A 27,827-nucleotide genomic window follows, 5' to 3' on the forward strand; every position below is an offset into this window, starting at 1 on the left:
TGTTAAAATCGGATGTCAGTCTTTTTTATGGGATCTCATTTATCTTTTTAGACTAGTAATAGGAGTTAATCAATTTCAATCAATTGCTGTCAAATGTCATGCCTTTATTGCAACAGTTTCAAATAGCTTGACCAGTTCTTATAGTGGTAATATTCAGCTACAGGTGCATGCGTAGGAAGATCTAAATAAGTCCTAATTTTAATTGGTGTTGTCCTACTTAAAGAGTTTTATATATTTAAGACTCAAACAGAAAACATCCTAAAAGTGATGACGATCTATTAAATAGTACAACAGCTCCACCTGTCGGTTCATCAATGTATGGAAATTAATTATTTAAACTCAAAGCATTGTCCTGAGGTTTAAAAGGTTAATGTTTATATGCAAATAAAAACAGCGCTAATTATCTGACACATTGTGAGATCAATTAAATATGTTGGAATAGGATAGGATATGTTCAAGTATGTATAAATACGATTATTATTAGTTTGTATAGAGCTTTTAGAAACAAATGCAAGCAACTTCAAATTTTATATAACGACCATGTATTCCCATGTTTACATACAATATAATTAATGAAGCTTACCAACAAGACAACAAACCGTGCACCTAGATCCAACCAGCATTGTTATTAACTCTAAACGCCATCTCAACTTTTGAGAGCAAAAGTGAGAGTTACCAGAGACCTACATCCAACATTTCAAACAACTTTTTGCGTTTTTACTTGCTGAGTCAGTGGGACAGTCCAGTCCAAAAGATCCCTTTCAAGAGAAATCCCCCTTGTTCTCGAAGATTACGTCTGCTGATGCTAATGTTTTAAAAAGCGTGAGACCTCATGAAAACGAGAAAGTAATTGACGCACTACTACTTCCACCTGACGTAGACGCGATGCGTGTCAGCTGCAGTACCACTTGGGACCGACAGGAGGCGCTGACGGGTTCCTCCTGCACTTCTTGACACCAACGAATCCCTCTGGCTGGTTTCAGGAAGTGTATGAGTAGTTGATAACCTGCGGACTCAGAGTAACGTCGGGCTGTGAGGTAGAGCGTTTTACATCTCTATTTTATGTATTTGTATCAGATAGTAAATGGCTGTGATGCATGTTTCGACGATTTCACAGTGGATCGTTCGTGTTAAAGCGACATAACAGAAGACTTGACGTAATGTTTCTATATAATTGGGGATATATGTAAAAACGTCCCGCTTGTGTTGGTTTTGCCAGAAATTAGACTTTGCGACGCCAATCTCTGCAAAGATCATATTCTCACGGGTAAATGAATAAAAAAATGTCGTAAGATGTGGCGCTGAACAGTAAGCTTGACGAGTGTAACCAACAAACCAAAATGTTTCAACGCAGTTAATTCAGCATTCAGTGTCTGCCATATCACACACATATCACGTTAAATCATAATAGGTTTACATAGTTTAAACTAAAATCAACACGTGCCATCGCCAGTCTCCATCACTGCGCAACCTGTCTATACTTTCTTTCCCTAGATAATGGCTGAACCAAGAATAACTTCACTTGATGGGAAATTGGCTGAAGAATTTGCTATTCCCTCCCATGTCGACGAGGTCAAAGAGCAGATGTCTGATTTTGCAGGGCATCATGTCAGAGCAGGTCGCAGGGTGGTTCTTATCACATCAGGAGGCACCAAAGTCCCCCTGGAGTCCCGCACGGTTAGATTCCTGGACAACTTCAGCAGCGGCCGACGAGGAGCCTCCTCAGCGGAGTATTTCATAGACTCGGGCTATGCTGTCATTTTCCTGCACAGGCATCGCTCTCTGTTCCCCTACGCTCGTACGTTTTCAACCATAAACATGCTTGATGCTCTTCAGTTCAGAAGTGGACAAGGCGGCTCTGGGAGCGCTGAAGTAGTGGTTAATCAGCAGGTGTTGCCAAATGTTCCCAAAGTGCTGAAGCGATACCAGGAAGTAAAGGAGCAGAGACTTCTGCTGCCTATTGAGTTTAACACTCTGTCAGAGTACCTGCATCTACTCAAAGCAGCAGCTCAGGCCCTCAACACAATAGGTACAGATTAACAATTCACAATTTTTTTTTTTGTTATTTTGTGCCTTTAACTGTTTGTTCTGTACTTAGGATCCAAAGCCATGTTTTACTTGGCTGCAGCCGTGTCTGATTTTTATATTCCAGCATCTGAGATGCCTGAACACAAAATCCAATCTTCCAATGGGCCTTTACAAGTAAGTAGAAAAAATAGGATGAGATGCTATATATGCTATAAGACTGCAAAACAAATGAATGCTAGTTTGTGGGCTATGCTAGAACGGTGGTGTTGTTAGCATGCCTCTTATCACAGTGTACTTTTTCCTCTTTCAGCTCAGCTTGAACATGGTGCCTAAGATACTGTCCCCACTGGTGAAGGACTGGGCACCTCAGGCATTTGTTGTATCGTTCAAGCTAGAAACAGATGCCACCATCCTGCTGGGCAAAGCTCGACGGGCTCTGGACACCTACAGGCATCAGGTAGTGGTAGCCAACATACTGGACTCTCGTCGGGGTTACGTAGTGGTGGTGACCCCTGACACTCAGGCTGAGCTGATCTTGACAGAAGAGGATGTGAAGAATGACATAGAGATAGAAGAGAGAATAGTGAGCAACCTCACATCAGCACACAATAAATTCATAAATCAACAAGTGGGTTGACCGTCATCATGTAATGCACATTTGAGTCAGTGGCACTTCTTTAAATTATGTCTGTGCTCTTACCTGATTGTGAACTTCACAGTTTCCTGTTCCAATAATAAATTAGGAGAGGTAGATGCAATCAGTTTGTTGTAGCATAATTCGTTATAATTGTAAATATAAACAAACCATGTATATCTTTAAATATGTGTGTTTATTCCCATTGTACAGTAAAACTCAACTCAATGTTGATGTCTGTAACTGATTTACAGCTTAATAATTCATTCTTCAACACAAAAGTCTTCAATAATAAACATTTGCAAGAACAGTAGAGTTGGATTCTCTCTCTGTTACTTGAGTTTGATACTCTTCTTGACACCAGCGCGAATACCAGACAGCTCCCCGCTGTATTTGCTCTCCTCCCGGCGAACCTCACGAACCTGACAAAAGTGATCAGTGACATTGGTAAATCCGGAAAAGTAATTGACAAACTCCTGATTCAAACTGATGAAAAATGAAGCAGTGTGTGAAATACAAACCTGTCCCTTCCTGCGGATTTGAGCTCGTCTATATTTCTCTTTGTTTTTGACTCTAGGATTACGGTCAATTTTCTTCCTCTTTGGTGTCAGCCCCTTGTTCTTGGCCATCTGTGGAATTGGTGGACACGCAATTAGAATAAAAGAACCCTGGCGGCCTGCATCACATGATTTATGAAATCAAAGTTTAATGGCATTTGTGAAGGGTAAATTAAAACATAAGTAGATACCGATACAAAAGGAATTTGTTTTTATTGAATTATTTTTAGCCTCAAATGTAAAGTGTTAGAAAACCTCAACAAATCCCCTGACTGGGGATGTAAAAATGAAACCGCTGAGCATCCAGATTAAACCACAATACCGTATGTACACAAGCATGTATCACCAGCTTCCAGCAGGTGGCGACCTCAAACAAGTTTAAGTTTGAGGAATGTGAAAAAAGTCAGATGAATACTAAACAACTCAAACTGCATGAAACATATTGTGTGTTAATGTTGGTATTTTTCAGTGGGTGTAACACTTTACCTGATACGTGATTCCTCTCTTAGCATCTGGATCCTGTTCCTCACTTTTTGTCAACCTGCAACCAATTTATAACTGATCAGACCTCATCTTTATTTTATCCCAACGGGTATAAAGACTCAGGTTAAACTTACCGTTCAGCTTCTGGGTTATTTCCCTTCCTCTTCAACTTTAACTGCTCCTCCATGGCTCTGTAGTAACGCAAATCCTCACCCTCAGAGTCCGAGTCTTCCTCAGTCCCAAGCATAGTTGTTCCAGAATCCTGCAACCCACCACGAATTCATTAGCATTCATGTTCCATGTTCATAATCAGCAGTAGATTTTAAACTTAAGATGCTGGTTAGACGTGTAAAGAAAGGAAGCTGTGATAAAACTATTTCACCTTTGGCTTCTTGGTAGAGACTCTGGTCTTCTTTGCTGCTGCTGTCTTGCTGGTGGCCTTACCCTTCTCAGAATCAGCAAGCAGGCTGCGAAGCTCTGGTGCCAGACGTGCATCTACCTCTCCCAGTTCATTAATAAGCTGAAGGCAAATGGAAATATTTTAGGATACTGTCCCATGATGCAGTTTATGTGATGTTGCTGCATTTCCCTATAAGATTGCTGGTGAGAATTACTGATGAAGCTTTTTTGGCAGTTTAAAGATGCATATACAATTATTAATACTGTATATCAATATGCAAACTTACATTTCTGTAGGTAAGCAGTCTTTCAATCACTGGATGGTTATGGGCCGGAATTCGTTTTGCCTTCAGCGCCATGTAGAAACTGATGTTTGTGCAGTAACTATCAGAAACAGATTAATTTTTATCCAGATAAAAGGCAGCAACATGAACTTACAACTACAGTTAAAGTACAACTTACTTGAGATATAGTTGCTGCTTTGTCTTGAGGTAGTCAGCACCCTTTGAAAACAGGACCAAAAAGGTATTTACCTTCACAAACTGTTGTGACAGCTACCGATGATTTATACAGTAGCAATGATATTATAGAATGGAAATATGTTATTTCATACAGATTCCTAATGTGAACATTCTGGGAGCAGGACAGAAATATTACTGCCCCACAAACTACTCACAGAAGGAAGATTAGTTTCACTAGACTGGCAACCTTAAAGTTTGTTATTTTTTATGACTTTAGAGAAACATAATGCAGTGCATAAATGAGCTCATAAAAGAATGACTGAAGACTTTTAACTGGCTGGGTAAATATTTCCAAAGTTTGACTCGAAAGAAACTCACCTCTGTATGAACAAGAGAAGGAAATTTTTACAAAAGGTAATGTGTCTCTTTGCTCAATGACCTAATCAGGTTAATCTTTAAACTTTTTTACTTTAAACCTACATCTAGTGGAAAATAAATGGTAACAAGATGAAGGGACTCACTTTTCCTGGTGGGATCCTCCCATCATTGACCATTTGTACGAGAGGATGCAGCTCATCCTTTAGCTCAGTAAGCTGCGCAGAAATAATTTGCCTTTGTTTCCACCAGTCACACTGCATATTCATTAAAGAGCACTGAATTATGTATGTGTGTTTACCTTTGTCTTGAAGTCCTGAATCAGTTCGAGTAATTCTGGTGATTCTTTCTTCAAGAGTTTCATTTTTTCCTTCTGTGACATTTGCTTGAGGTCTTTCACAATCTTTGCCTCTTTTTCATCAGTCTTCTTCTCCTCCACACCCAAGTCCTGCAGACAGACATCATTACTACCGCTTATTTAATCAACTCTACTTACTGCACCCGAGACATTTAAAATAACAAAAAAAACCTGTAAGAAGTTTAGATCATAATCCTCCTCGCTCAGATTTGCAGCTAAGCGCTTTTGGATATTTATAGCTTCTTCTTCTTCCTCTTGTTCCTCTGCCATCAACTCTTCTTGTGATTTCCCTTCTAAACAACACAATCACAAGAGAACATTAGACATAGAAACGCTCATGACTTTTCTAAAATATATGATTGGAGGTGAAAGATGCTTACTGGTGGTCACATAATCTGAGTTATAGTACAACTTCTTCTTGGTGCCCCATGCCATTTCATTAGGAAGCTCTAAAAAAACAAAACAAGTTACAGTTAAACAGACTATTTAGAAAAACAAATGGTGACCAATAACTGTCGATTTAATTTTACCTTCTTCTTCTTTCCCATCTAAATCACTCTCCATGTCTGTCCCTTCTTCCTCATTCTCTTCATCGTCCTCTTCCACGTCTTCCTCATCCTCTGACTCAGACTCATCCAGGGCCATCACCTCCTCCTGACATTTTTAAAATGAGTTAAAATCTTGGCATTTTTTAAAGACATACTAAATGAAAGAAACACTGGAAGAAGTGTGTTACCTCATCATCTATTTCCTCCAAATCACTCTCCTCGTGAACGCCATGAGCGAGAAGTTTCTGCAGCAAAGAGACCACAACAAAAAGCTGAGAAAAGTCGAGATAATAGGAACGGCACGAGCACCACAGAACCACTAATAAGTCAAACCTACAGCAATCTTCTCGTCGTGAAACATGTCGATTTGGTCCTTCGTGTACTGTGATGATTTCTGAAAAGAGGCAGAGGTGTGACAATTGGCGTAATGTGGATGAAGTGGAGATGAGGAAGGGTAGCAAAATTGAAAAAGAAAAAACAGAGGGTTATAAATAACAGTTACATTTGATTTATATCAGGTCATTGTTTAAATATATGTACATATCTGTTTATTCTGGTTGGAACTGGAGGCAGTTTTTCCATAATATCCCATCAAAACATTTCTGTGACCAGCCTTTAAATAATTGCTCCAAAACATTTCAAGGGATGCAGAGAAAAAGTAGTGGCTGCAGTAGTAGTAGTAAGTAAAGTAGCTGCACTTTTACCTTATCAGGGACGGGCATGTTTTTGTAGGCTCGAGAATCATCTTCATCATGTTGTTCTTGAGTTTGTGTCCTCTTCACCCGTTTAGCTCTAAACAGTAGTATAAAGAAGTTCTTAACACAGCAGCAAATACATACAGTATGCATATTGTATAATTGGGGCGGCAGTGGCTCAAGAGGTAGAGAAGTCATGCAATCACAGGATCGATGGTTCGGTTCCTAGCGCCACCAGATCATGTACCGAACCTCAACTTTCCCCCGGTGTCTGAATCGGTGAATAAGGCAGTGCGTTAAAGCGCTTTGATTGCCGGTATAAAAGATTTATAGATTTATCATCAAAACTCCTCAATATTTTGAAGCTAAATATTACGTTCTTTAGACTGTAAACACACGTTGCAGTGAAGCGTCAATGATATATAAAACGGGATAATAATCAAGATAAAACATTCACACATGTACAGAACTTAAGCTGCACTAACCTTCTTATGCGAACCATGGTAAAAAGAAATATGCTTTCAAATTAAATAAGAAGAAAAGAGTGTCTGTTTTGAGAATCGCAGTTTCCTCCACTAGTTTTTACACCATGTGCTTCCGTGGTTTCTTCTTCGTACTTAATTTCCATGCAGGCAGCAAAGCTGCAGCGCCACCTACTGATGGTGTTGTATAACAACTAACACGTTTTGGTATGAATGTGCTGTGAGTTGCCTTATTTTGGTGGCAGTTTTTATAAATATTCTCTAACCCTGTGACCTGGTGACCACCAACATAAATCCAATATTTCAGCCTACAAGGTTAAACTACATCTATCCCACCTCCTAATATTTTAATAAAAACACAGCAATTCAACTTTTAATCACACTTTTATCATAATTTATTCTGACAGTTATATAGTTTAAATACATGTACATGACTGTGACTTTGTGACCAAACGTTTTATTGTTAAAAAGGCAGCCTAAATAAAAGTATATTTTTCATCCATTATTTAAATTGCAGGAGAAGAAGGTGGTGGCGCCTGTCCTTTGGCAAGAACACCCAAGAAAAATCATGCAACCACTTAGAAAGGCCCCTGGGCTTTTTTTTCTTGCTGTGGAGCAACTTCACCATGTTGTTGCTTTATTCATTTACATGAATGAATATATAATATACATAAAGATAAACATACTATAAAAGAATGCACCATATTTAAAATACAGGGAAACAGAGTGTTCGCCAGGCTTCCATGGTAACATGTGCTAATCTGGTTTGCATCCTTCATTGGAACCTTTTATATTCAGAGTCACAGTTTGTTTATTCAAAGCTAATTAACACTTCAGAGGTCAGAACTATCCACTGCTGGCAGCTTCCCGTCTTCACAGAGCATCAGGTATTTTTATTGTCTCCCTCCTCTTTTATTGGTGGCTTCATGTGGTTCATGCCAACATAAAAGCTGAAGCTGCGAGACCTCGTTATGGGGAGATAGGTCTTTGGAGTGCTTTGCTGCGAAGGTTTTTTTACATTGCTCCTATTCCGCATCAGGACTGAAGCAGGTGTGACTGGAGCTGGGTTAAAGAGCTGCCATGGACACAGAGGTTGAGAAGAATCAAAAACTTTTCAAGGTTCAACTCACTACAGTCCTCAGGGTACTGTAGTGTGTGAATGATTCATGTAACTGTTTATTATTATGTTTTTATTATAATTATTCAGGCCATTTATGTACCTGATAGGATGAAATAATATAATATTGAGTTTCAGTGACTTAGAGTGACATTTCTGTCTTTAAATAAATAGGAGGCATATTTTCCTTATCACATTCTGTAAATAATGTCTTCAACACACGTGCACACTTACTGTGGTGCTTGAACTTGACAGTGGGGCTTCTTTCTTATCGTGATTCACCTCCGTGTTGGGTGCGCTCAGGTCCATCATGGACTGGCTCATTTGGGCCAAATTGGACTTTGGTGCCGTGTCCAACAGCCCTGACATGCGAATGTTCCTCATGACCTCACTGCACGAACTGCAGCTGCCAGACACCGGCACTCTCAGGATTAACGGTTTCTGTGAGCAGAGAAATGCAATTTTACTAATCTCTCATAAACTCTTTTTCTACATTAAATCCAGTTTTTCATCAGCGAAGGCCAGTGACTGACTCTAGAAGCTGCTGTCTCCACTCTGGAGGTAGTTTCCTCCACGTTGCTCTCCTCCTCCTCCTGGATGGAAGAAGAAAGTCTGTCCAGTGTCTGTGTTTGCTCATCAACTCTTCTTGTTGTTGTCCTGTGGTCTAAGTCGGTGCTCGTGTCTTTACTGAGTTCTCTGGAAATAGCTCTGTCTAATTTTTTTAACCACCTGCAGGAGAAACATTACAGACGCTGACATTAGAGGCTTCACATGTGGCTCATTACGCATGTTTTTTTATCCTGGATGTTACCTTTCTGTTGGTTCTGAGAGTTCTGGCTCTGTTGGCGAGGGCTCTGGGTCGCTATCAAAATGATTCAAATCCCTAGAAAAGATTTGAGTTGTAAAAACACAAAGATGAGCAAATATCTGTGTCTAAGACAGCACCGACTAACAGCTCACCTGAAGGTTGATGAATCCAGCGCATGGTTTGTCAGTGAGGATGCGTTTCTATCGTCCCTTTAAAAAATACAATTTGTAAGTGAAGATATACAGAAATTCAAATGTCTTGTGTTTCAAAACAAGTAAATTGATACTCAGTGATCCAGACACTGATATTGCATAGACACACGAATGTTGTCAAGATGATTCATGCACCTTTTCATATCACATTGATTTCCATTCTCAGCAGAACCATCAGAAACGGGTGTGTTTCCATCAAACAGCGGCTCGTCCAGTTGCTCAGCGTCGTCATGGAACACCTGAAAAGCACCCATCGCCTCCCAATCCATGAAGGAGTCGGCCGGCGGCGACGGAGGATCTGGAATCTGAGGCTCCACACAGAGTTGTTGTTTGAGCATCAGCTCCGAGAGGTCCGTCAGCTGATCGGCCCGCTCCACGTGGGCCCCCGCAGCCCATCGCACACTCGAGGCAGGAAGTGAAGCAGCGTAGAGGATCCTGAACTCCCTGTCGAACCAGTCCACAACTGGGCCGCGCAGGACCGTGATCAGCTGCCGGTGTAGATGAGCATCTGTCCACGTGAGGCTGCAGAGGATGAAGGCGTCTTTTGGCTCACGTTCGGAACAGAATACGGAGGGGACGCGTGACTGCTCACCTGTAGCTGCCGTGAATCACCGTGTCCACGTCCAGCAGCAGGAACTTCTGTTTCATCTCCCCGACCACCGCTTTCCCCGTCCGTGAACGAAAGCATTTCCCTCCAAGAATGCGGACCCGCATGTTCTGCCGGGCCAAAGGTCACAAGAACGTGGACTGTGTGTCTAAAAACCTGCACGGTTTGTATGTAAAGACGTCTAAAGCTGTGCTGAGCCACAGCTGACGACACGTTGACATGCTGCTCCCCTGAATGATGACAGACGATCTCTATCTGAAGTATTTACTGCACTAGTTAAGCTTATCATGCTAACATGCTAATTATGCTATTATATGTGTGTGTAGCACGTGCAAACATGGACTGTTGACATAGTGATAGTGCTTGATTATCGGTTTAAAGGTTTATGGTTTATAATAATAAACCGATGAGAGATAGAGAGTATCTACCACTATATCAAAACAGAGGCCTGTGATCCAACGAGGCACGTTGTGTTTGATGATGCAGGTTTGATGAAACCACCTTTGAGATTAGTGCAGCTGAAAATAGGTTTTTACGGAAATAATAATAGGAAATTCTAAGTGACCCCACGCGTTTAAAACGCCTTGTATTTTGTACTCCAGCAAAACATGCAGCAGTAAAGAAAATCCTTTTAAAACCACACAATCGCTCAGTCACTGCCTGACACATGGTACAAGGTGAGTTCTTTCACACTAGGACGACATGTGATGACTAGACTGGTGTGTGTGTGTGTGTGTGTGTGTGTGTGTGTGTGTGTGTGTGTGTGTGTGTGTGTGTGTTGTGTGTGTGTGTGTGTGTGTGTGTGTGTGTGTGTGTGTGTGTGTGTGTGTGTGTGTGTGTATGTGTGTGTGTGTGTGTTGTGTGTGTGTGTGTGTGTGTGTGTGTGTGTGTGTGTGTGTGTGTGTGTGTGTGTGTGTGTGTGTGTGTGTGCCCTTTTTCACCACATTAAACAAACGCAGACAAACGGCGAATGCGGCGCAACGGGTTTAGCTCTGCTGCACACATTCCAAACCGCAGCCAAACTAAAGGCACTCATCGATGAGGAGACGCAGGGCCGAGGCTTCGCCGCCGACCTCGAGTGTTGGGCGTGTGCTCATTTATCGGCGGTGACTCACTGGATGCTTGAGCTTGTCGAGCGCGAAGCTCTCCTGAACGGACCTCGGGTTCAGGATGATGTAGACGCGGACGCCCCGGGAGGCGGCGGCGTGCAGATCCTCGATGACGAGGCCGTCTGACAGGCTGTCGGTCACGATGGCGATCGCCTGCGTGACACACAAAACGTCAGGAGCAGCATCACTCCCACGAATCATCGGCGGCGATATTACAGTAAAAGCACGTCAGGGTCATGCGTACGAGTGCAGCCTTCTGCAGATGCCATCTGATGATCTGTCTGACGGGAGGCTCCCCCTCAGCAGGGGGGCTGCTGTGCACTGTGACGCTGTTGTTCCCGGCCAAGGGGCTCCTCTCCGGCCAGCCAAGGTCCAGGCTCGGTGCCGGCCCGTCCGTCTGGCAGGGGAAGTAGGTGGATTGGAGGTCGTCCGGCTCCTCGCCGCCGTCCTCGCCGCGGTCCTCGCCGCTCTCCTGAGCCCAGTCGCTCACGAGTCTGACCTCCTGCGGCGACAGGAAGCAGCCGCAGCGCTCCGAGGCCACGGCGCCGTAGAAGGCCTCCGGCCCGGCGCCGAGGAGCTGCTCCAGGGCCCGGCGCTCCTTCTCGCAGTGGAGGAACTCCGGCGAGGACGCGCTCAGGGGCAGGATGTCGCGCATCGGGTCTTGGAAGTCGGACATGGCCGCAGCCTGTAGCTCCTCAGCAGCAGCAGCGCCTAAGCCCCCTGCGTCGCCCGCATCCCATCAGCCCCCTCTTCACCCTCCTGATCCTCACCGCTGGCTGCAGCACGCCGACGATCGCACCATCTCAGGCTTCAGTCGAGTCGGTCTGTGGCTCAAAGCCGAAGCGTTTCCTCATCGCCACCGGTCTTGACACTTAGTTCCATTTTGGCTCTTATTGAGAACTTGCTTGGATGGGGTCCAAGAGGGAACCTGTGCAGTTCGCTGGAAACCTGGTCCTCCGGCTCAGCTCGGGCTCGCACAGGAAAACCAACCAAAGCCTGAAGCGATCCTCGTATCTTGCAGCTATAAAACCGCCGCTGCCTCGTCCCTCAGACTCGTCCCTCAGACTCGTCCCTCAGACTCGTCCCTCAGACTCGTCCCTCAGACTCGTCCCTCAGACTCGTCCCTCAGACTCGTCCCTCAGACTCGTCCCTCAGACTCGACTCTCCCTCTGAGGCTCTTCCCTCCCCTGCACGTCGTCCCGTCTCGCACCCTTCCACTCCTTGTCTCTGACGTTGCTCTCTCATTGTCCCGGCTCTCCTCCACCTCTCACTGACATTAATAGAGTAAATCATGTCCTCTGACATTCAGGTTCCACTACATAATTTCCTACACGTGTGTAAAGGCGTGCAGTGAGTGGATTTGTCATATATTCTATATAAGGGATGATTTTATTTACCTCACAGTTTATTTTGCTACTAGTCCGGCCTGACTGGTAGGTTTGAACTATCTGCCCTCCTGTCTTGAAGGTGTGAACTGCAGTAAATTCGGTTTCTGTTTTATTTCTTTAGAAATACATTTGGAATTTTGCTTTGGTGCATTCTGTAGATGCTCGTTTAGAGTCAAGTGCTTATTGTGTTCTTCTGTTCTTTAGAAATTAGTGAGCATTAAGTCAAACAAATAGTAAAAGCCACAATATAATGAGTGATTTAATCACAGGGATGACACACCTTCACCTGCACTCAGCCACTGAGCTGTGATTGCATTTGCACTGTATCAGACAATAAATCACATAATTGAAAACACAACAGGCTTTTTAAACTCATAGAGGCTGTTATTAAATTTGAAGAGTGTAATTTGATAAAATTAAAAAAACGGACATCATGATAACAATGGATATAAAATGAGCAACAGCTTATTTTTTTCAGCGCTTCTATTGTCACAAATATAACGTGTTGTCTTTAAATGCGTTCAATTTTTAGTCCTGCTCTTGAATGTCAGCGTTCACTCACAATCCCCTAGAACGAGACAGGCTCCTAAACACAGCAGGGAGCGGAGCTTCGTCATTTAAAGAGTTCATTTCAACTTTAAAGGGCCATTTGAAGTTTAAGATATGCTTTTAGGGCTTAGGTTAGAGATAGGGTGTCATTGGAATTGGAGAAAGGGAGACATTTGGACCTTTAGTTGTGACGGTTGTGAAGGGAATGAATGTCAATGAGGCGTGTGTGTGTGTGTGTGTGTGTGTGTGTGTGTGTGTGTGTGTGTGTGTGTGTGTGTGTGTGTGTGTGTGTGTGTGTGTGTGTGTGTGTGTGTGTGTGTGTGTGTAACGTGGTTGCACTGTCTCTATTTTAGGTTTCAGGTCTCTGTTTGTTGCATCACGGCTTCTTTCGCAGGTGGACATATAGGACTGAGCTGACGAGGAGCAGAGGGACACACAGCCAGGCCAGAATGAAGCAGTAGCCAAAGCGCCCTTTGCTCAGATCTTTGGAGTCACTCAGGATCTCCTTTCTGTGGAAGGTGAAGATGAGGCAGGCCGCGAAGTCTGTGAAGCCTGCAAACGGAACACAAAGCATTAATCTCATTTATTTACATTCTGTGGTGACGGTGCTCCCGCTGCCAAAAGGGTTGAGAATGAAAATTCTTTTACAAATTTAATTACAACCAACACGTGACAAAACCACATTGATCTATATCTGTTTTTGCTGACTTCCCTAAACTATTTGTGGCACTTGGCTCTGCGCTCATTAGTTCCTACTTAGACCCAAAGAATCAAATAACAAGACACTGAAGGCATTTCCCTATATTTTAGGGAAATGATGGAAATGCTGAAGTTCCTAAAACAATCATCCTTAGTAACTAATACACAAAAAGCCAAACACGTGCATTTATTGGTGACTAACCTCAACTGTGTATTCCTACAAACGATGCTCCACTGAATACTCAGAGAAGTAACACATAGTGACACAGACATAGGGCTTGTTAGTAAAATGTGTCCATTTGTTGACAGTAAAATTAATAATTAGCCTTTAAAATCATTCGAGTAAGAATTAAGCTTTGAACACACCGGCAAAGGCCTGGCAGAGGCCTGTGCAGTAGAAGAGTCCTCCCTGAGACAAGGTGAAGAGCTGCCCCACAAAAACCAGGAAGGAGATTGAGGAGAAGACTACAGAGAGGATCATGAGGGCCTGAACGGACTGGAGCCAGTCTGAAAAGAGTCAGAGAGTGAACGTAGGACGTCGACTCACAAGTGAACATACAATTCGCAATGTGGAAAAAACCTCTTTACCACTTTCGTAGGCGCTGGAACATAACCAAGTGTCTGAGGCGTTGTCATGGAAGCAGTTATACCACAGGTCCGAGACTTCCAAATCATCCCAAACCCACCAGGACTGCAAGAAAGACAGAAGGACGCGATGACGGTGCAGCATGTGTGTTAAAGCGTTGCGTCGTGCCATTCATGGCTGAGCGGTGACATCTACAGACGGAGTCGGAGGAGGCACGAGTTCGCGCGGCGTCGCTCACCTTCTCCAGCGTGGCGATGAGGAGCGTTGCCAGGGCAACCAGGTGCAGCACAGTCACGGATACGAGGAGGCAAGCCATGGTCGCTTGGAGATGCTGCAGGAGCGCTAAGTCTGTGGAGCAAAACGTGGTTGAAAGCACATAGCGCCCTGTCTGTCTGCGGAGACAACCTCCGAGGCTTTAATCATGCATCTTAATGTGCGCCCATTTAGTAAACCAGGGGGTCACCTTGTGGAACAGATCAACACACCCGCACCGTGTAACCTTCGTCAAACAGCACATGCAGCCCGGAGGAGTAGAAAGACTTCCCTGCAAATCTGTTTTTTCCACCCAGCTCTGATCGTGTTCCGTTACTTTTCCTTTACGCAACACTTTGACATCCCTTGCGCAAGACCTATAAAGTTAGGACCACGTAAAGTCATTTTAACTATGTTTTTCGGTGCAACCTCCGCCTCTCAAGGCAAAACATTGCATCAGCTTCAAAGCGACAATACAACACCAGCATCTACCCCGCTCCTGTGTTTATACCTGGATTTGCTGTATGCGCTCGTCCGTTCCTCGCAGATTTCGTAGCTCCAGAACTGGCACAGAGTGGCTGAGAGGAGGAATGTGAAGTTAGACTTAGGAGGAGTTCTAAACAGCTATTTCCTCCAAATGGGTTCCTCTAACTTTCCCTGCCCTCCCCCTCCAATCTCTAGTCTGGATCAGCTCAGCACCAAAAATAACATTCCTCTGGACCAAAAGCTCCGTGTGCTTTCTGGAAAGCTGTACTTCAAGCACAAAGAGGGGAGATGTCCATTAAAAATGTTCAGAATTTATTCCGGATCTTAACATCCGAGCTGGAAAGTTTTTTTTTTCCATTTAGCTTTACAATAAAAAAACAAAAACACTTGTGCCCACGTACACATGTTGTTCACGTGTGCAATACAACACAACTGAGTACCAATGAAATGATCAGTGCTGATTATTGTTTCTACTTTATTTTATTTAAACAATGCCTTGTAATAGCAACTAACAAAGAATGCTTCAACAACAGAAAAAAGATATTGTTAGAATTTTTATTTCCAAGTATTTCTACCATGAGCCTCTTTTACGACGATTATTACTGACTTCAAACTATTCACAGTGTTAACAGACCAACAAGACCCGTTCAAGGAACCACGGACAGCTCACTTTACTTTATCCTTTATTGTCTGGTTTAGACAGATTGACTTTACACTTTGCTTTATATTAATCCACACTGTGGTGTCACGTTTTGACAACGTTTTCGATTATCTGGTTCCACAAGTTTCCTTAGGACTTAACTACGAACGTACGCTCGTTGTTACGTACGACCCGTTATAACTTCGCTCCAATCGCTTAGAAACACACGAACGTATTATATTATTGTATTATCCTACATTCTTTTATAAAATATAGTATTTTGTCTCACTGGCTTATATTTAATACACGGCTTTGCGTTTGATAGTGTGTACTTTAATTTTGTCTGGGAGGAAACAAAACAGCGGTTTGCTCGCGCTCGCGCGTCGCCGCGGCGTGGCACGCGAGGACGCCGCGTTCCGTCTCGCGCCGCGGCCGAAGCTTCGCTGCCGGTGTCCGGGTGTCGGGAAAGTCGTCGCAGAGGCTGGAGGCTGCACATGGATCATCCGCAGGGCACGAAGGTGAGCTTTGCTCCGCGGACTCGCCTCGGATCCCGACGTGAAAGTCGGCGACGCGCGACGGACGGAGCGACGACGTCCAGTGAACTTTAGCATCGAAAAGCTAATAATAATGATGCTCGGTGGGAGTCGCTAGAAAGGCAAACTGGGAATACATGATGGAGAAGTGACGATGAATTATTTTCCACGTCAAAGACTGCGTTTCGTTCACCGCCGGGAACAGCGAAGCCAGCTGTTCTAACGGGAATAAACAGCTGGTTCCCCAGATGTGCAGCAACTTTAGCAACGGCTCAGGCTAGTTCCCTCTGAATCGCTGGCCGTTTGAGCTTTACAGTATTTCCTACTTTAAAAAAATCCTAGCAGCCTCTCATCCCTGACCATGTACTGCAGTGTTTGGGTCTACAGCCTGTATTACAGGTGATCAAGAGCCAGTAAACAAACGTAAAAATGAATGATGTGATTAAAATGATACCACAGATCAAATTACACAAGCCCTGTTAGAAAGGTTACAGATTTGTGCAGTGACGTCGTCCCCTGCTGTGTGTAGGAGGAGCTGGAGCAGATGGACGCATGGTTCGGTGAGGAGGGCCTTGGTCCCGGCTCCACTGAGGAGGCTCGTCTGACCTGGCTGTGGAGATCCCACCAGCACACGAAAAGCCACCTGCACCGGGCCACAAGGCACCTGGAGGTCCAGCGCTCTCAGCACCAAGCAGAGATGGCGGAGGCAAGCTGCCGTTGTTAATGGCCTGGAACGAGCTGCAGACTGTGCGTTACAGCGAGTGAACGTTTTGTGTTTGTCTGAATGGAAGGTGCGGAAATCACTGGAGCAGATCCGTATATTTACCGAGCACAAAAACGCTTTGGCTCAGGAGATTCAGGATGAAAACGATCGACTCAAGGACCAGCTGCAGCGCTTGATATCTCTTCAAGGTTGGAAATGTTCATCACTTACAGTAGATTTCTTATTCTGTAGCTTTATGTTGATATATTGCTCATGTATTGTATAATCAGAGTTGTTTTTCAACCCATTACCCTTAAGGTTTTATAGCAATACAACAATGATTTCTCTTCTGCGTCTCCCCCCCGCTGTGCGATAGACGCTCAGGTGAGCGAGGTGGCTAAAATGCTGTACCAGCAGGGCCTCACGGAACTGATTCACAGCAGCTGCAGTGAGCAGGTGGCGTATCTGCTGGTGGAGCGAGCCTCCCTGCTAGAGATAAGCGACGTCGCTGCCAAGCCGACACGCGATGAAAACACAGCTGACCCCCCGGGGGCACAGAAACCAGGGCCAGGCGCTAACACGTGCCAGGTTAGAGGGAGAACTTTGTTTAGAAACTCTTCAAGAGACTGGATTTTGTTATTTTGTTTCATTACAACAACGGTGCTTTTTAATTTTTTTAATTTATGTTGTAGCTTTAATATTAAAAATGTAAATTACTAATTTAAGTCTTGTTAGAGAGTCATTCTACAGCATATGTTATGCCACAGTCTTGCCACAAGGGGGAGTCACGTCACTGCCAAAGCCCCTGGAAGAGACTGTTTGGACTTCACAAAGCCTCACAGAGCAAGTGCACCTCTATTCCAGTATGTACTTTTCTGGTGTGGACAGAATTCAAACAGCATCCCATTCAATACTAACAAATACTAAACATTGCACTTAGATAACCTTTGACTCACACTGACAATTTCTAAACTCTTGGTTTTCTGTGTTGGCGTTAATTAAAACCTGTCTTCTGTTCCATTGTTAGTAAGCTCTGTTATCAGCTGAGCTAGAGATCTTTGCATGGCAGAGGAAGTCGAGCAGCTACAACACTGATGCATCTTGATCCAGTGCACTTTGAGGTCTCCTGTCTATTTGTTAATGCACTCCTTCCTCATACACGGCTTCCCTGCTGAGGATTACAACCCCTGTAATTGTGGTCATTTGTTGAGTCATGTCTCTCTCTGTGTAGATAGAGGCCAGACCTTTTAACAGTCAGGCGAGCAGCGTTGAAAGGCAGTTTTTCCGCCTGGAGCGGGATCTGGAGGAAGGTTCTCGTCGGCTGGCCATGGCCCACAGCGAGATCCGACGTTTGACCGGAGAGCTCGAATCCGCTCATCTGACCCAGAGAGCTTATGGTACGACAGATGAACCTAGAACTCTGTCTAACTCCAGAGCAGACTATTTAGTATTGTTATTAATAACTTTGTTGTCATTGTTTTTAGAGCCTGAGATGCAGGCAGCGCAGGAAGAGGTGGAGCAACTCAGACACGAAGTAGAGAAGCTGAAAAAGTATGGTGAGAATTTTTTCTGTATATTCTTTGTTTAAAAAAACTGCTATTGAAAAAATTACAATCTCATATGTCCTTTTATCCATTATATACTACTCATTCATGTATAGTATGATCAGCAAGGCCACATTTTATAGCGCTCTTTTATCACTTCTTATAGATAATCTAATCTAAATGTGTACTGGGGAAGGTGTCTTTTTTTGGATGTTTTGACGCAAAGTACAGTACAGCACAGTTATCTATAAAGATAAGGTACTGTACTCATGCTTTCTGTTTGTCTTAGCCACATCCTACTTTCAATTACTAGCAGAGCGCAGACCCTATGTGAGGCGACTGGTAGATCAATGTTGGACTTAGCCAGCCAGTATTTCTGTACAAGTATGTCTGCAATAAGTGAAAAGTTTTAAACATGCATTATTTAAAATCGGATTAACAAATAATGTGCCATTATTTCAAAAGAAATGGCGGAACTACGAAAAGCCAAAGAAATGAATGATCGCCTGGACCTGGAGATCAGGGCCTTAAGGAACAGGGTTCGCGCCCTGGATGCTGAGAAATCGTCTTTGCAGGAGTTGGTGCGTTCTAACTTTCTGTCAGCGGGCAGTTGCATGACCTTTGTTTACTATCCTAAGCGACGGCACAAAGATGCACTATGGCATCGAAGGCAATCCAGGACAGTGTGAGTGTAACGGTCCACTGTGCCACTGTGGCCTAATTGTTGGAGAATAATGGCAATAGGATATACAAGAAAAGCAATAGTCAGTGAAGACCCCACCTTACAATATAATATATCATATATAGTTGTCATAAAACATTTCAAGGTCCATCTCCATATTTTATGACTACATTTTATGACATTAATACTCACATTGTGAGACACATCACACATTCCTTTATTTTCTACACAGGTTGTACGTCTACAGAAAGAGGTGGAAGATATGGAGGCAGAACTAAAAGAGCAGCAGAAATCCCCCAATGTGCAGGTTGAAGTCCGTGAGCTGTCTGAAGTTAGTCTGTATCTTTATTTATAATGCACAGATTCATCCTTTAAAACGGACCTAGGTAACCACTGACGCCTGTCCTCTCTGTCAAGTGTTTCATCTTTGTACAAATTAGAGGCCAAGTTTAGGAAATCTCTGCGACATGCTAAGCGTTTTGGTCCCATCATGTTATCAGTTGTTTAAACGGTCTCAGTGACACACATTTCTGTGGTGAGACAGGCCTCCGCTAACCACACTGATGTGTGCTCAGGTAGCATGTTTGCAGATGGGGGTGCAGCGGTTGGAGTTGGTTCTACAGGAGCAGCAGCAGACGCCTCAGACCGTGCAGATCAAGGCCAACCAAGCCACGGAGTTCTCTGAAGTAGGTCCAGACACGACTGTGAACACACATGGAGTAGGTTTCAGTAAACACTTCCTGATTAGCTGCTTGTGCTTCTAGTCATGGAAGGCTGAACTGAGTCACAGCCAAAAGACATGCAGAGATGTACAAACCGAGCTCAGCGCCCAGACAAGACGCCTTTTGGTGAAGGAATCAGAAGTGGGTGCTTTAGAATATCAACAGATGAGGAAAGAGGATTCAGAAAATCACACAATGCCAAAACTTTGCTTTTTTAGATACTTTCCCTGAAACAGAATCTGGACGATCTTAAAGTCACCAACTGGACGAAAGACAATACCCTTCACGATCAGAAGTACAGTATTGTGACCATTCAGGCTATTGTTACTGGAAATGATAGATGTTAATAATAAAAAGGTGATCTTCAACAGTCTTTGTGTGTGTTTGAAGGCTGTGGAAGCGAAAAGAGGCAGAGTCGCACCAACAGCTGCAAGACGCCACCACTACAGGGGATGAAGAGCAGCCGACGAAGATGCACAAGGTCATTTTTTTATACACAGATCACGACCACTCACTCATTTATCAGCTGAGCTATTTGGCGAGTGGGGTTGTGGCATGTCACTAACGTTTGCATTTTGTCCTGATTATCAGGAAGCGGGCAGCACTCAGGCCTCGCTCCAAGACGAATGCAAGGCACTTAAGGATGAAATCTGCGAAGCCCTCACATGCGTTGACTCAGAGCGGCGGTACAGCAACGGCCCATAGCTACGACATCAAGAAACGTGCTCTCTTTGGCCATCATACAATCAGGATTTCTTTGTCCTATTGCAGCAAATGCCACGAAATGAAGCAAAAACACAAGGCCAAACTGAGTCGAGCAAAACAAAAACTTGAGGAAGAAACTACATGGCGCGACGAGAAGATCAAAAGCCTGGAACGTGAACTGTCCTTGTGTTCCCATTCGCTAGCAAAGGTAAAATCAGCAGGTTTTACTGCCACCACTGATTTGCACTTCACCCTACAGACTGTCATAAAGGAGTTTTGTCTGAAGCTGTGGCACACAAATATTTAGTAAATCTGAAATTGTATTTTTTTTATAGGGAAAGGAACTTGTTGCACGTATAACTGAGGAAAATGAGAAGCTGCTCGTAGAAAGAAGGGAGCTGCTGCAACACCTGAATGAAGAAGAACACAGCAAAAAAGAAAGTAATCTCACAGCGTGTTTGTCAAAGTGCAGGTACCGAACACTCCTTCAGACAATAAATCATTACATGTGTATTGATTTCCAGTCCTCATGTTTCTGTGGCCACTGACGGAGACTGTTTGCTTTTTATCCTAAGGGTGGAGTTCCTAGAGACAGAAAACAAGAAGCTGGGAAGCAGAATAGTCCGTTTGTCCGATCAGCTAGGTGTCCTGGAACGAACCCTGCAGAGTATGCAGCCACATCACTTTACTGAGGTGCTGGGCTCATCGTGATATCAGCCATGACCTGAAGCTCCTGTTTTAATCGTAGCTTGGCTGTTAGAGCTTTGTCTTCACTTTGAATGTAACTACTGTAAATGTCTGCAACCATGTTAAAACACCACAAAAGCCCTGGTTTGTGGTCTGTATGTATAAATTAATTATACTATCGGTATAAAATATCATTTCATTTTTTTTATTTAAATATCAAATCAATTAGATTGTCATATGATATGTGTCTAAGAATGTTATTTTGTTCAATTAGGACCTGAAGAAGAATTTTTTTCCACATCTGTCTTTACAAACTTCAAGGTACCGTAGGTCTGAACTCGCAGTGTATTAAAGTAAGTTATTAAAGAAACAACCACACCAATAAGCATCTGTGAACTTTCCCTGACCTCTAGTGTGACGATGCCTGTTGATGCCTGGCGCAGTGACGCCGAGCAGAGTGACCTGCTGTCTTCTCCCACATCCTGTAAAGCTGCAGACCTGCCGCGTTCAGCAGAGATGGGTTATCTTAACCTGACCTCCACTCAGAACTGCTCATCCTCCCCAGCTTCTCATAGTGCCTCACAAAGTACAGTATGTGTTTCTGAACTTTTCAATCAGTCAGAAGCTTCGTGTAGGTAATGCGTGATGCTTTAATGTCTGTGAAATCATTAACAGGTCTCTGGAGGGTTGAGTTTGAACGGAGTTCACAAAACTATAAGTTACAATTAACATTTTTTTTTATTTCATTGTCATGTTTGTTTGCCTTTCAAACCACAACCCACACTTAACTGCCACAGTTTCCATCAACCGCCAGGTTTTTCTTGCAGAGCAGTTCGGCAGCAGTTCTCATAAACCACTCAGCTGTGCCTGGTAATTGTATGGCTCCCAGATGACTAAACATGCTTTTCATGCTTTTGTTACTTGTTCAACCAAATAAAGCTCATGTTTACAAGCATTTGCGTTTTATTGTCTTTTTCATATCTATATTCTTACTAAGGACAAGTTTTGAGACCATACATTTTACAGGTTCAATAATTCAATCACGCAGGTATTTACACAAAAAGAACAATGCTAGCAAACATACTGTAACTGTTCTTTGCCTTTGGAAAATGCCACATACGTCTTTTCAAAGGGGCCACTATTTGTTACAGTATATAACAAGTACAGTCTGAATGAAATATCAGGATAACCAATTAATAAGTTTAATACAGTCACATAAAAAACAATCATCAAATCAGGTCTAAACACACAAAAAATACTGTCTTCAGTTTTCAAGGATTCTTTACAAACAATTGACAGAAGGAAACTGAACATCTTATCAACCAAACAAACGAGTAATGACCGTGATAATCTTTGCTCTATTTTTCCTCACAGAATTTGGGGAGGTTTTATTTTGTTATGGCTCAATGTTTGTTTAACCTGTTACGCACAACTTCTGATGGTTAAACTGGTTCAGGCTGAAACTGCAAATGTTTCAGTGACAGCTGCTGCTTCGGTTCACAGCCCAGTACTGTGGACGGAACACGTTTTTCACAGTAGGAGAAGCAAACAAACATTAACCCTAATAAACCTACTGGGCCCCGTCACCCTAGAAGTTACGTTTAAGCTTTTGACCCGGGGAAGAGTTCATATTTCCTGTCTACATTTTATTGATGCATATGATTTCATGATTAATTTAAGGCTCAAATGCAGATTTGCTCACGAGCAATAAATAAATACATGTAAACGATGCAACAAATACTAGCAGGATTTTTTCTATTCTGTGTGTTCACAATGATGCCGTTCTTTTACCAGTACATCACATATACAGTATGCATATATTTAATCATCGTACACACACACAGCATGATGCCAGACAAGCATGTGCATATACTAGGACCAAAACTGTCTTCATTATTACCAAAGCATAGTAACGTTTTTTTACTTAAACAATACAAACACTCTAGGTTCGGAGTTTTTCGTACTGTTTTGGCGCCCACAGTAGCCGGCTGACCTTTATGTCCCTCCTGTAGCCGATGGCTGTGTCCCAGCAGTATTCGGGGGAAAGCACCCTGGTGGGCTTGTGAAACAGGAAGTACTTGTTGAGATGACTCTCGTCGTGCCACAGCGCCTCCACGTTGTTCTCCTTATCAGCCATGATGTTCTGGTAGCACGCGTCAGTCAGCGCCTTGACGCTGTCACACGATCCTCCAAAAATGGCAGCGTGGTAGTAGTAATCCCCGCTCTCCATGTACGCTTTGGACAAAGGGTTCTGGTCGTAGGTGTAGAAGTTCTTGGGAAGGCGGTAGAAGTACGCGTGGAGCAGAGCCACCAGATCCCCCAGGGCTTCGGAGCCGAAGCGCCCCGTGAACACCTGATCCACGTCGAAGCAGAAGACGTGCGAGTGGCCGCGCCGAATGTCCGACTCTATGAAGTCCGATATGGTCTTCATCCGCATCATGGAGATGTCCTGCCACCTGGAGTGCTTGGGCACCTTGTTCACCTTCATGCTTCGCTGAGGAGCCAGATTGAACTTCGGCACCTTTTCTGGACTGTCCGTGAACACGTAATACGTCACCGGCAAACCCTTCATGAAGTAACGTTCTGCTGAGCTGAGGAAGGTCTCGAGGTAGGCCTCCAGGTACCTTCGAGGGACGCAGACGTCAGAAACGCTGACCCGTACACCACATCTCTGGGATGATTTTTGTTACTGACCTGCCCACGGCAAACACCGTCAGAGCCACTCTTGATCCTTCCTCCTGGTGCGTCTTATCGTACACCCTGGGGTCAAACATCCCCTCCCATATAATAGGAGCCTTCCACGCGGTGCACGTCTGCACGTCGTTCCTGGACCTGAAACGGACGACGGGGGTTTCAATCATTATTAAAGATTTAGAAAACAGGTGTAGATTTTTAGCATGTAATTGACGTTATTCTATTAGGGCAACGCAAATGTTGGAATTTGCATTGTGTTCACTGAATAGATTGTTTGTCAAAGATATGAAAATGACCCACGACTCAGTCTGAAAGCTTCCTGCACAGTACAACATATAAACGTTCCTTTAAAACCACGGAAACATTATCCCCAACAGTGAAGACGAGCTGATTCTAAGCCTCTGCATCAGACAGCTTGTAATTTAGATGAAAATTAACTTATCGAGGTTTCATAAAAAGGGTAAAGCTGCAACTTATTCCTGGTTAACCTGCAGATCTTACTTTAAACCCTAGAACTGAGGTCAGCTCATGCAGTGTATTCAATTCATTTTTTGGCCATTTGCATCACAATGACAGAGACGTGTGGCGCAGATAAGGAAGTTCACCCAGACACTATGTCAGCAAAACACAGGTTGGATGGCCACAAGGGGAAATCATCTGTCTCATGTTTAATGTCAAAGGACTTACAGGAGGTTGAGTGTCGCGTCCACACGGTTGTCCAGAACCAGCATGTATCCACTTTCCAAATGACATTTCTCCATAGGTATGAAGCCTATGAAAAACCTAGAAATAAACCAAAAACAAAACATGGTTATTAAAAGGATGTCACCTGAGGGGACTGGTTAATGATTTTATGCATAATTTATAGTGGGTACAAATGGCTAAAACTAATGTAGTCACAGTCACTCCTGTGTTTGAAGCTTCTGACTCATGCAGCTGCTGTTTTTTGTCGGCTCAGGGGAAGGAGACATGATAACATTGTAAAAATGTGCTGTTTGAGAAAACACTCCTTTTGGCTATTACACTCATTCATACAGTCATTTGGACTTTTCTCATTGATGAGGAGCACTATAAAAATAGAACTTGACACTACACTGCAGCCTCTGAACAGACTGACGTGAATGTCATGTAGGGATGATTTGTGTGACTCCATTAGCTGTAGCGTACCTAATAAACTGGCAGCAATAATAACAACTCAGCTGTTTCAGTACCTCACGGATGGAAATGACAAAAAGTAAATACAGAGCACGAGGGGAACAGCTATTATAACTTTCAAAATATTCCTGGTCTTCTGAATATATCTACGAGAAAGCAGACAGAACAGTCACATTATCAGGTAAACAAAATAATAAATGTGATGTACAAGGAATTTGTACTGAGAGGAGGAGATACCCCATTGCTGGAAAATGCAGTGTAACTTTAGTCATCCTTCCTGGTCCACACAGATGCAGTTGAGATTCATGGGTCAAATGTGGAGCCTGAGAACAGTAAATAATAAAGTAAATGTGTCAAACCAGTTCAGTAAAATGGAAATAAACGTGTACAAATCTGATAAAAAGCAAAGCCAGACACAAGTCAGACAACATCTCTGGTGTGTGTGTGTGTGTGTGTGTGTGTGTGTGTGTGTGTGTGTGTGTGTGTGTGTGTGTGTGTGTGTGTGTGTGTGTGTGTGTGTGTGTGTGTGTGTGTGTGTGTGTGTGTGTGTCAGTGGCTACAGCATGAGTGGTTTGCATGTGTGAAATTACCACTGGAGCACGAGTGTTATGGAAAGCAGCCATAGTGTGAGACCCTGGAGATCACAGGTTAATCTGAGTTTGAGTGTGTGTGTGTTTGAGTGTTTGAGTGTGTGTGTGTGTGTGGTTCCTATGAGTGAAGGAACCACACACACACTCCAACAACACATTTCTGGATGACCTCCTGCAGGCTGTGCAAGGGCAGCTTCAAAAGGTGAGACGCTCAGGAAGATGCCCTCCGTAAAACAATATGAAGCACGTGACCGGCAATGCAAATCCCCAAAAGGAGGAACGTAAACCAGGCAGCGCTCAACCAGAACCAGTCACGTGTTTGCTACCGAACCCCAAGCGCTCCCAGTGACACACCCTGCCACCGAACAAAGTCACGGTAAAGCTGGGCCTCTATGAAAGGGAAGTGAAAAAAGATACGGGGCTCCTGAAGGTGCCAAGAACGGAAAAATGGACAAAAAGTCAACTTTCTGAGCAACATTAAACGCATTCATCATTGTTGTTTTAGATTAATTTAAATTTTGTAAAAAAGAGACGTATGAAAACTAAAGAAAAACGAAGAAGAAACATTATGCAATCAACTTGACGGACGACGCAAACAGGTGAGGATCCACATGGCAGGAAGTGCTCGGCAGATCCCGACAGACACTGTCCGCTCATTGGTGACTGACTGACGTTTATGACGAGGAACATTAAAGTTTCCGATTTATAAATGTCCAAAAACGTTCACGGGTGGAAGCGCCTGATCGCCGATGAGCTGAGAACGAGCCATCACTTGTGACACACGCAGTCTCTTCCTGACAGAATGGTTGCGTGAAAAACAAGCGACCAATTTACATATTTAAAACTAAAAAAAAAACTTTCGTGTTTGAACAATTAACATTTGGAACAAATAGTACACAACATGTACTGTTTGTTGTTAATGCTTGCAACACAAACGATGAGATAATGCGCGACTCCGCGTTAGGCGAAACTGGATCCGAGACAAAAATAGCACCTGTCAAAACGAGACAATTAATGGGAATTTATTTTTTTTTTTAAAGAGTCAAATTATCAAAGTTAATGAAGCAGCTTGTTACTAAAAGCATCAACGCCGACGGCGGCCGGTAGTCTTGGCTGACATAAGCGTTGGCTACACGACATTTAAAAAAGTTGAATTAATCCCAATAGTAGTGAGTCTCACTCGGTCACTTACCTGGGGGTCGCCGTCACGCGTGGGCACCTGTTATTCATGCAAAGCATCAAACAAGTGAACCGCGTATGATTTCCGGAGCCTCGCGACTTCTGACGCCGTGTGCGCTGTCGGGCTCGGTCTGCGTCAACGGGGAAGGGAGTGTCTCCTCCCTGAGGCTCAGGTGAGCTGCAGTCCGCGCTCGCGCCGCCACAACCCAGCGAAGCCCCCTCTCTGAGCTGCAGAGCAGAACGCGAGGCGCTCAACTCACAGCATTAAAGTGTGAGGGTTTCACTCCCTGCGGACGGAGCTGATGGACACGTGTTGTTTTAGGTGGAAACAGTCAGAATGCGTTCACTTCCCATCGTCAGTCATGCATTTTATTTGTCAATATTATTCTGTCGTTGTGCCAGGAAAGAAAATCTGACAAACACGACATGCGGCTGATTTGCGTCCAGTCAGTGCCTGCAACAAGTTGTAATTATATTTAGCAATAGTAGCGTATTTGTCTGCGCAGAAACGCTGGTTCCTACATTTAAAGCGTGCTTGGACTAAAGAGGAATTCACGCAGCGCCGCGTCCAGGGCGTGGCTCAGCGCCAGGAGCTTAACTCGCGTCGTTTAACATCACCATTGCAGCGATCCAGCGATCAAACGGCTCGAGTCAGCGGTGTGATTTTGGTGTTTTTCAGCCACAACCTTTGGAGCATATCGTCTTTGAGGTCAACGGATTTCCACCTTCGTTTAGAAACAAACACGACGTTGAAACATTCGTTGATCCGTCACTTCATAAAGGTTGTGTTGCCTTCCTCCATGTAACTAGTGGCGACAATAACGATACTATTATTAAAAACTCCAATTAATCTAAATAATTCTCTTTTTTATTTAATTTTATTTTTATTACAAAAATATTTTTTTATTTAAGAAACGCACCCAACACGCCGGTTCTCGTGTCTGTGGTGTCATGCCACGTCCAGACACCTGCTTCTTTCAGGCGCTGGCCTGTAGGGTGAGAAACAACAAAGGTCCTCAGCGTCCAGCCACCTTTTGTGCTTCTATCAAGTAATTTTGAGCTTTTGTGTGCAGTGAAAGGAAAAACCCCCAGCACCTGTGGCTCAACGAGGTGGCGCCTCCTGAGAGACTTCATACAAAGGGTGCTGAGAGAGTTTTTAG

At 43.8% G+C, this 27,827-nt stretch overlaps 6 protein-coding genes across 11 annotated transcripts; 2 read left to right on the top strand and 4 right to left on the bottom strand.

The window, feature by feature from the left end:
* Nucleotides 1-879: 879 nt before the first annotated feature.
* ppcs (phosphopantothenoylcysteine synthetase) lies at nt 880-2,975 on the top strand. 2 transcript variants are annotated; one of them, XM_029151840.3, is made up of 4 exons: nt 880-1,037; nt 1,495-2,029; nt 2,099-2,202; nt 2,339-2,975. In XM_029151840.3, exons 2-4 carry the CDS (start codon nt 1,498-1,500, stop codon nt 2,663-2,665), a joined length of 963 nt encoding a protein of 320 aa, XP_029007673.1. In that variant the 5' UTR covers nt 880-1,037; nt 1,495-1,497; the 3' UTR covers nt 2,666-2,975. The 2 variants fall into 2 exon arrangements, with proteins under 2 accessions (XP_029007673.1, XP_029007674.1); XM_029151841.3 differs by lacking the exon at nt 880-1,037 and adding an exon at nt 1,054-1,267.
* utp3 (UTP3 small subunit processome component) lies at nt 2,840-7,185 on the bottom strand. Its single transcript, XM_029151839.2, has 16 exons — nt 7,024-7,185; nt 6,548-6,635; nt 6,181-6,237; nt 6,032-6,088; nt 5,826-5,949; nt 5,676-5,744; nt 5,467-5,588; nt 5,239-5,385; nt 5,084-5,155; nt 4,564-4,604; nt 4,389-4,485; nt 4,085-4,222; nt 3,837-3,964; nt 3,706-3,760; nt 3,184-3,291; nt 2,840-3,084 (listed from the first exon to the last, which is right to left on the bottom strand). The coding sequence occupies exons 1-16, from the start codon at nt 7,038-7,040 to the stop codon at nt 2,995-2,997; spliced, it is 1,410 nt and encodes a 469-aa protein (XP_029007672.1). The 5' UTR covers nt 7,041-7,185; the 3' UTR covers nt 2,840-2,994.
* A 200-nt stretch (nt 7,186-7,385) lies between these two features.
* Nucleotides 7,386-12,356, bottom strand: fam83e (family with sequence similarity 83 member E). The gene is made up of 9 exons (XM_029152049.3): nt 11,118-12,356; nt 10,880-11,026; nt 9,750-9,874; nt 9,293-9,679; nt 9,098-9,154; nt 8,949-9,020; nt 8,671-8,866; nt 8,372-8,578; nt 7,386-8,095 (listed from the first exon to the last, which is right to left on the bottom strand). Exons 1-9 carry the CDS (start codon nt 11,547-11,549, stop codon nt 7,904-7,906), a joined length of 1,815 nt encoding a protein of 604 aa, XP_029007882.1. The 5' UTR covers nt 11,550-12,356; the 3' UTR covers nt 7,386-7,903.
* Nucleotides 12,357-12,502: 146 nt separating this feature from the next.
* emp3a (epithelial membrane protein 3a) lies at nt 12,503-15,173 on the bottom strand. Of its 3 annotated transcripts, XM_029152052.3 has the most exons (6): nt 14,859-15,173; nt 14,559-14,724; nt 14,334-14,443; nt 14,098-14,200; nt 13,876-14,016; nt 12,503-13,362 (listed from the first exon to the last, which is right to left on the bottom strand). In XM_029152052.3, the coding sequence occupies exons 3-6, from the start codon at nt 14,409-14,411 to the stop codon at nt 13,187-13,189; spliced, it is 498 nt and encodes a 165-aa protein (XP_029007885.1). In that variant the 5' UTR covers nt 14,412-14,443; nt 14,559-14,724; nt 14,859-15,173; the 3' UTR covers nt 12,503-13,186. The 3 variants fall into 3 exon arrangements, with proteins under 3 accessions (XP_029007885.1, XP_029007883.1, XP_055364701.1); XM_029152050.3 differs by lacking the exon at nt 14,559-14,724 and having other exon boundaries at nt 14,859-15,170; XM_055508726.1 differs by lacking the exons at nt 14,559-14,724; nt 14,859-15,173 and having other exon boundaries at nt 14,334-14,551.
* Nucleotides 15,174-15,501: 328 nt separating this feature from the next.
* si:dkey-264d12.5 (coiled-coil domain-containing protein 30) lies at nt 15,502-22,004 on the top strand. 2 transcript variants are annotated; one of them, XM_029152350.3, is made up of 19 exons: nt 15,502-15,991; nt 16,536-16,712; nt 16,798-16,918; nt 17,086-17,297; nt 17,477-17,572; nt 17,941-18,106; nt 18,194-18,265; nt 18,719-18,834; nt 19,168-19,242; nt 19,511-19,621; nt 19,700-19,798; nt 19,876-19,952; nt 20,048-20,138; nt 20,249-20,343; nt 20,429-20,570; nt 20,698-20,834; nt 20,938-21,055; nt 21,324-21,370; nt 21,463-22,004. In XM_029152350.3, exons 1-19 carry the CDS (start codon nt 15,968-15,970, stop codon nt 21,686-21,688), a joined length of 2,202 nt encoding a protein of 733 aa, XP_029008183.1. In that variant the 5' UTR covers nt 15,502-15,967; the 3' UTR covers nt 21,689-22,004. The 2 variants fall into 2 exon arrangements, with proteins under 2 accessions (XP_029008183.1, XP_029008182.1); XM_029152349.3 differs by having other exon boundaries at nt 15,503-15,991; nt 19,168-19,266.
* A 233-nt stretch (nt 22,005-22,237) lies between these two features.
* LOC114856414 (alpha-1,3-galactosyltransferase 2-like) lies at nt 22,238-27,169 on the bottom strand. Of its 2 annotated transcripts, none has more exons than XM_029152366.3 (6): nt 26,681-27,169; nt 25,136-25,221; nt 24,955-25,044; nt 24,431-24,526; nt 23,744-23,881; nt 22,238-23,673 (listed from the first exon to the last, which is right to left on the bottom strand). In XM_029152366.3, exons 2-6 carry the CDS (start codon nt 25,168-25,170, stop codon nt 22,992-22,994), a joined length of 1,041 nt encoding a protein of 346 aa, XP_029008199.1. In that variant the 5' UTR covers nt 25,171-25,221; nt 26,681-27,169; the 3' UTR covers nt 22,238-22,991. The 2 variants fall into 2 exon arrangements, with proteins under 2 accessions (XP_029008199.1, XP_029008200.1); XM_029152367.3 differs by lacking the exon at nt 26,681-27,169 and adding an exon at nt 25,658-26,646.
* Between the last annotated feature and the right edge of the window lie 658 nt (nt 27,170-27,827).

This window comes from Betta splendens, chromosome 5, assembly GCF_900634795.4.
Source record: "Betta splendens chromosome 5, fBetSpl5.4, whole genome shotgun sequence".
In the NCBI taxonomy this organism is placed as follows: Eukaryota; Metazoa; Chordata; class Actinopteri; order Anabantiformes; family Osphronemidae; genus Betta; species Betta splendens.

Excerpts from the sequence above, each read along its gene's own strand:
- ppcs (XM_029151840.3), top strand. The coding sequence starts at position 1,498 with ATGGCTGAACCAAGAATAACTTCACTTGATGGGAAATTGGCTGAAGAA. Across the intron at positions 2,030-2,098 it reads TCAGGCCCTCAACACAATAG|GATCCAAAGCCATGTTTTAC; the intron begins GTACAGATTAAC and ends TTCTGTACTTAG. Across the intron at positions 2,203-2,338 it reads CTTCCAATGGGCCTTTACAA|CTCAGCTTGAACATGGTGCC; the intron begins GTAAGTAGAAAA and ends TTCCTCTTTCAG.
- utp3 (XM_029151839.2), bottom strand. Across the intron at positions 5,589-5,675 it reads CTCAGATTATGTGACCACCA|AAGGGAAATCACAAGAAGAG; the intron begins GTAAGCATCTTT and ends TGTGTTGTTTAG. Across the intron at positions 5,156-5,238 it reads TTCAGGACTTCAAGACAAAG|CTTACTGAGCTAAAGGATGA; the intron begins GTAAACACACAT and ends ATTTCTGCGCAG.
- fam83e (XM_029152049.3), bottom strand. The coding sequence starts at position 11,549 with ATGTCCGACTTCCAAGACCCGATGCGCGACATCCTGCCCCTGAGCGCG. Across the intron at positions 11,027-11,117 it reads ATCTGCAGAAGGCTGCACTC|GCGATCGCCATCGTGACCGA; the intron begins GTACGCATGACC and ends TGTGTCACGCAG. Across the intron at positions 8,096-8,371 it reads TGTCAAGTTCAAGCACCACA|CTCTTTAACCCAGCTCCAGT; the intron begins GTAAGTGTGCAC and ends TGTCCATGGCAG.
- emp3a (XM_029152052.3), bottom strand. The coding sequence starts at position 14,411 with ATGGCTTGCCTCCTCGTATCCGTGACTGTGCTGCACCTGGTTGCCCTG. Across the intron at positions 14,017-14,097 it reads TTCCAGCGCCTACGAAAGTG|ACTGGCTCCAGTCCGTTCAG; the intron begins GTAAAGAGGTTT and ends GACTCTTTTCAG. Across the intron at positions 13,363-13,875 it reads CCTCTGCCAGGCCTTTGCCG|GCTTCACAGACTTCGCGGCC; the intron begins GTGTGTTCAAAG and ends TTCCGTTTGCAG.
- si:dkey-264d12.5 (XM_029152349.3), top strand. The coding sequence starts at position 15,968 with ATGGATCATCCGCAGGGCACGAAG. Across the intron at positions 17,298-17,476 it reads CAGGCGCTAACACGTGCCAG|TCTTGCCACAAGGGGGAGTC; the intron begins GTTAGAGGGAGA and ends GTTATGCCACAG. Across the intron at positions 18,266-18,718 it reads AGAGAAGCTGAAAAAGTATG|AAATGGCGGAACTACGAAAA; the intron begins GTGAGAATTTTT and ends TTATTTCAAAAG.
- LOC114856414 (XM_029152366.3), bottom strand. The coding sequence starts at position 25,170 with ATGACTAAAGTTACACTGCATTTTCCAGCAATGGG. Across the intron at positions 25,045-25,135 it reads CTGCATTTTCCAGCAATGGG|ATATATTCAGAAGACCAGGA; the intron begins GTATCTCCTCCT and ends GCTTTCTCGTAG. Across the intron at positions 24,527-24,954 it reads TTGTCATTTCCATCCGTGAG|GTTTTTCATAGGCTTCATAC; the intron begins GTACTGAAACAG and ends GTTTATTTCTAG.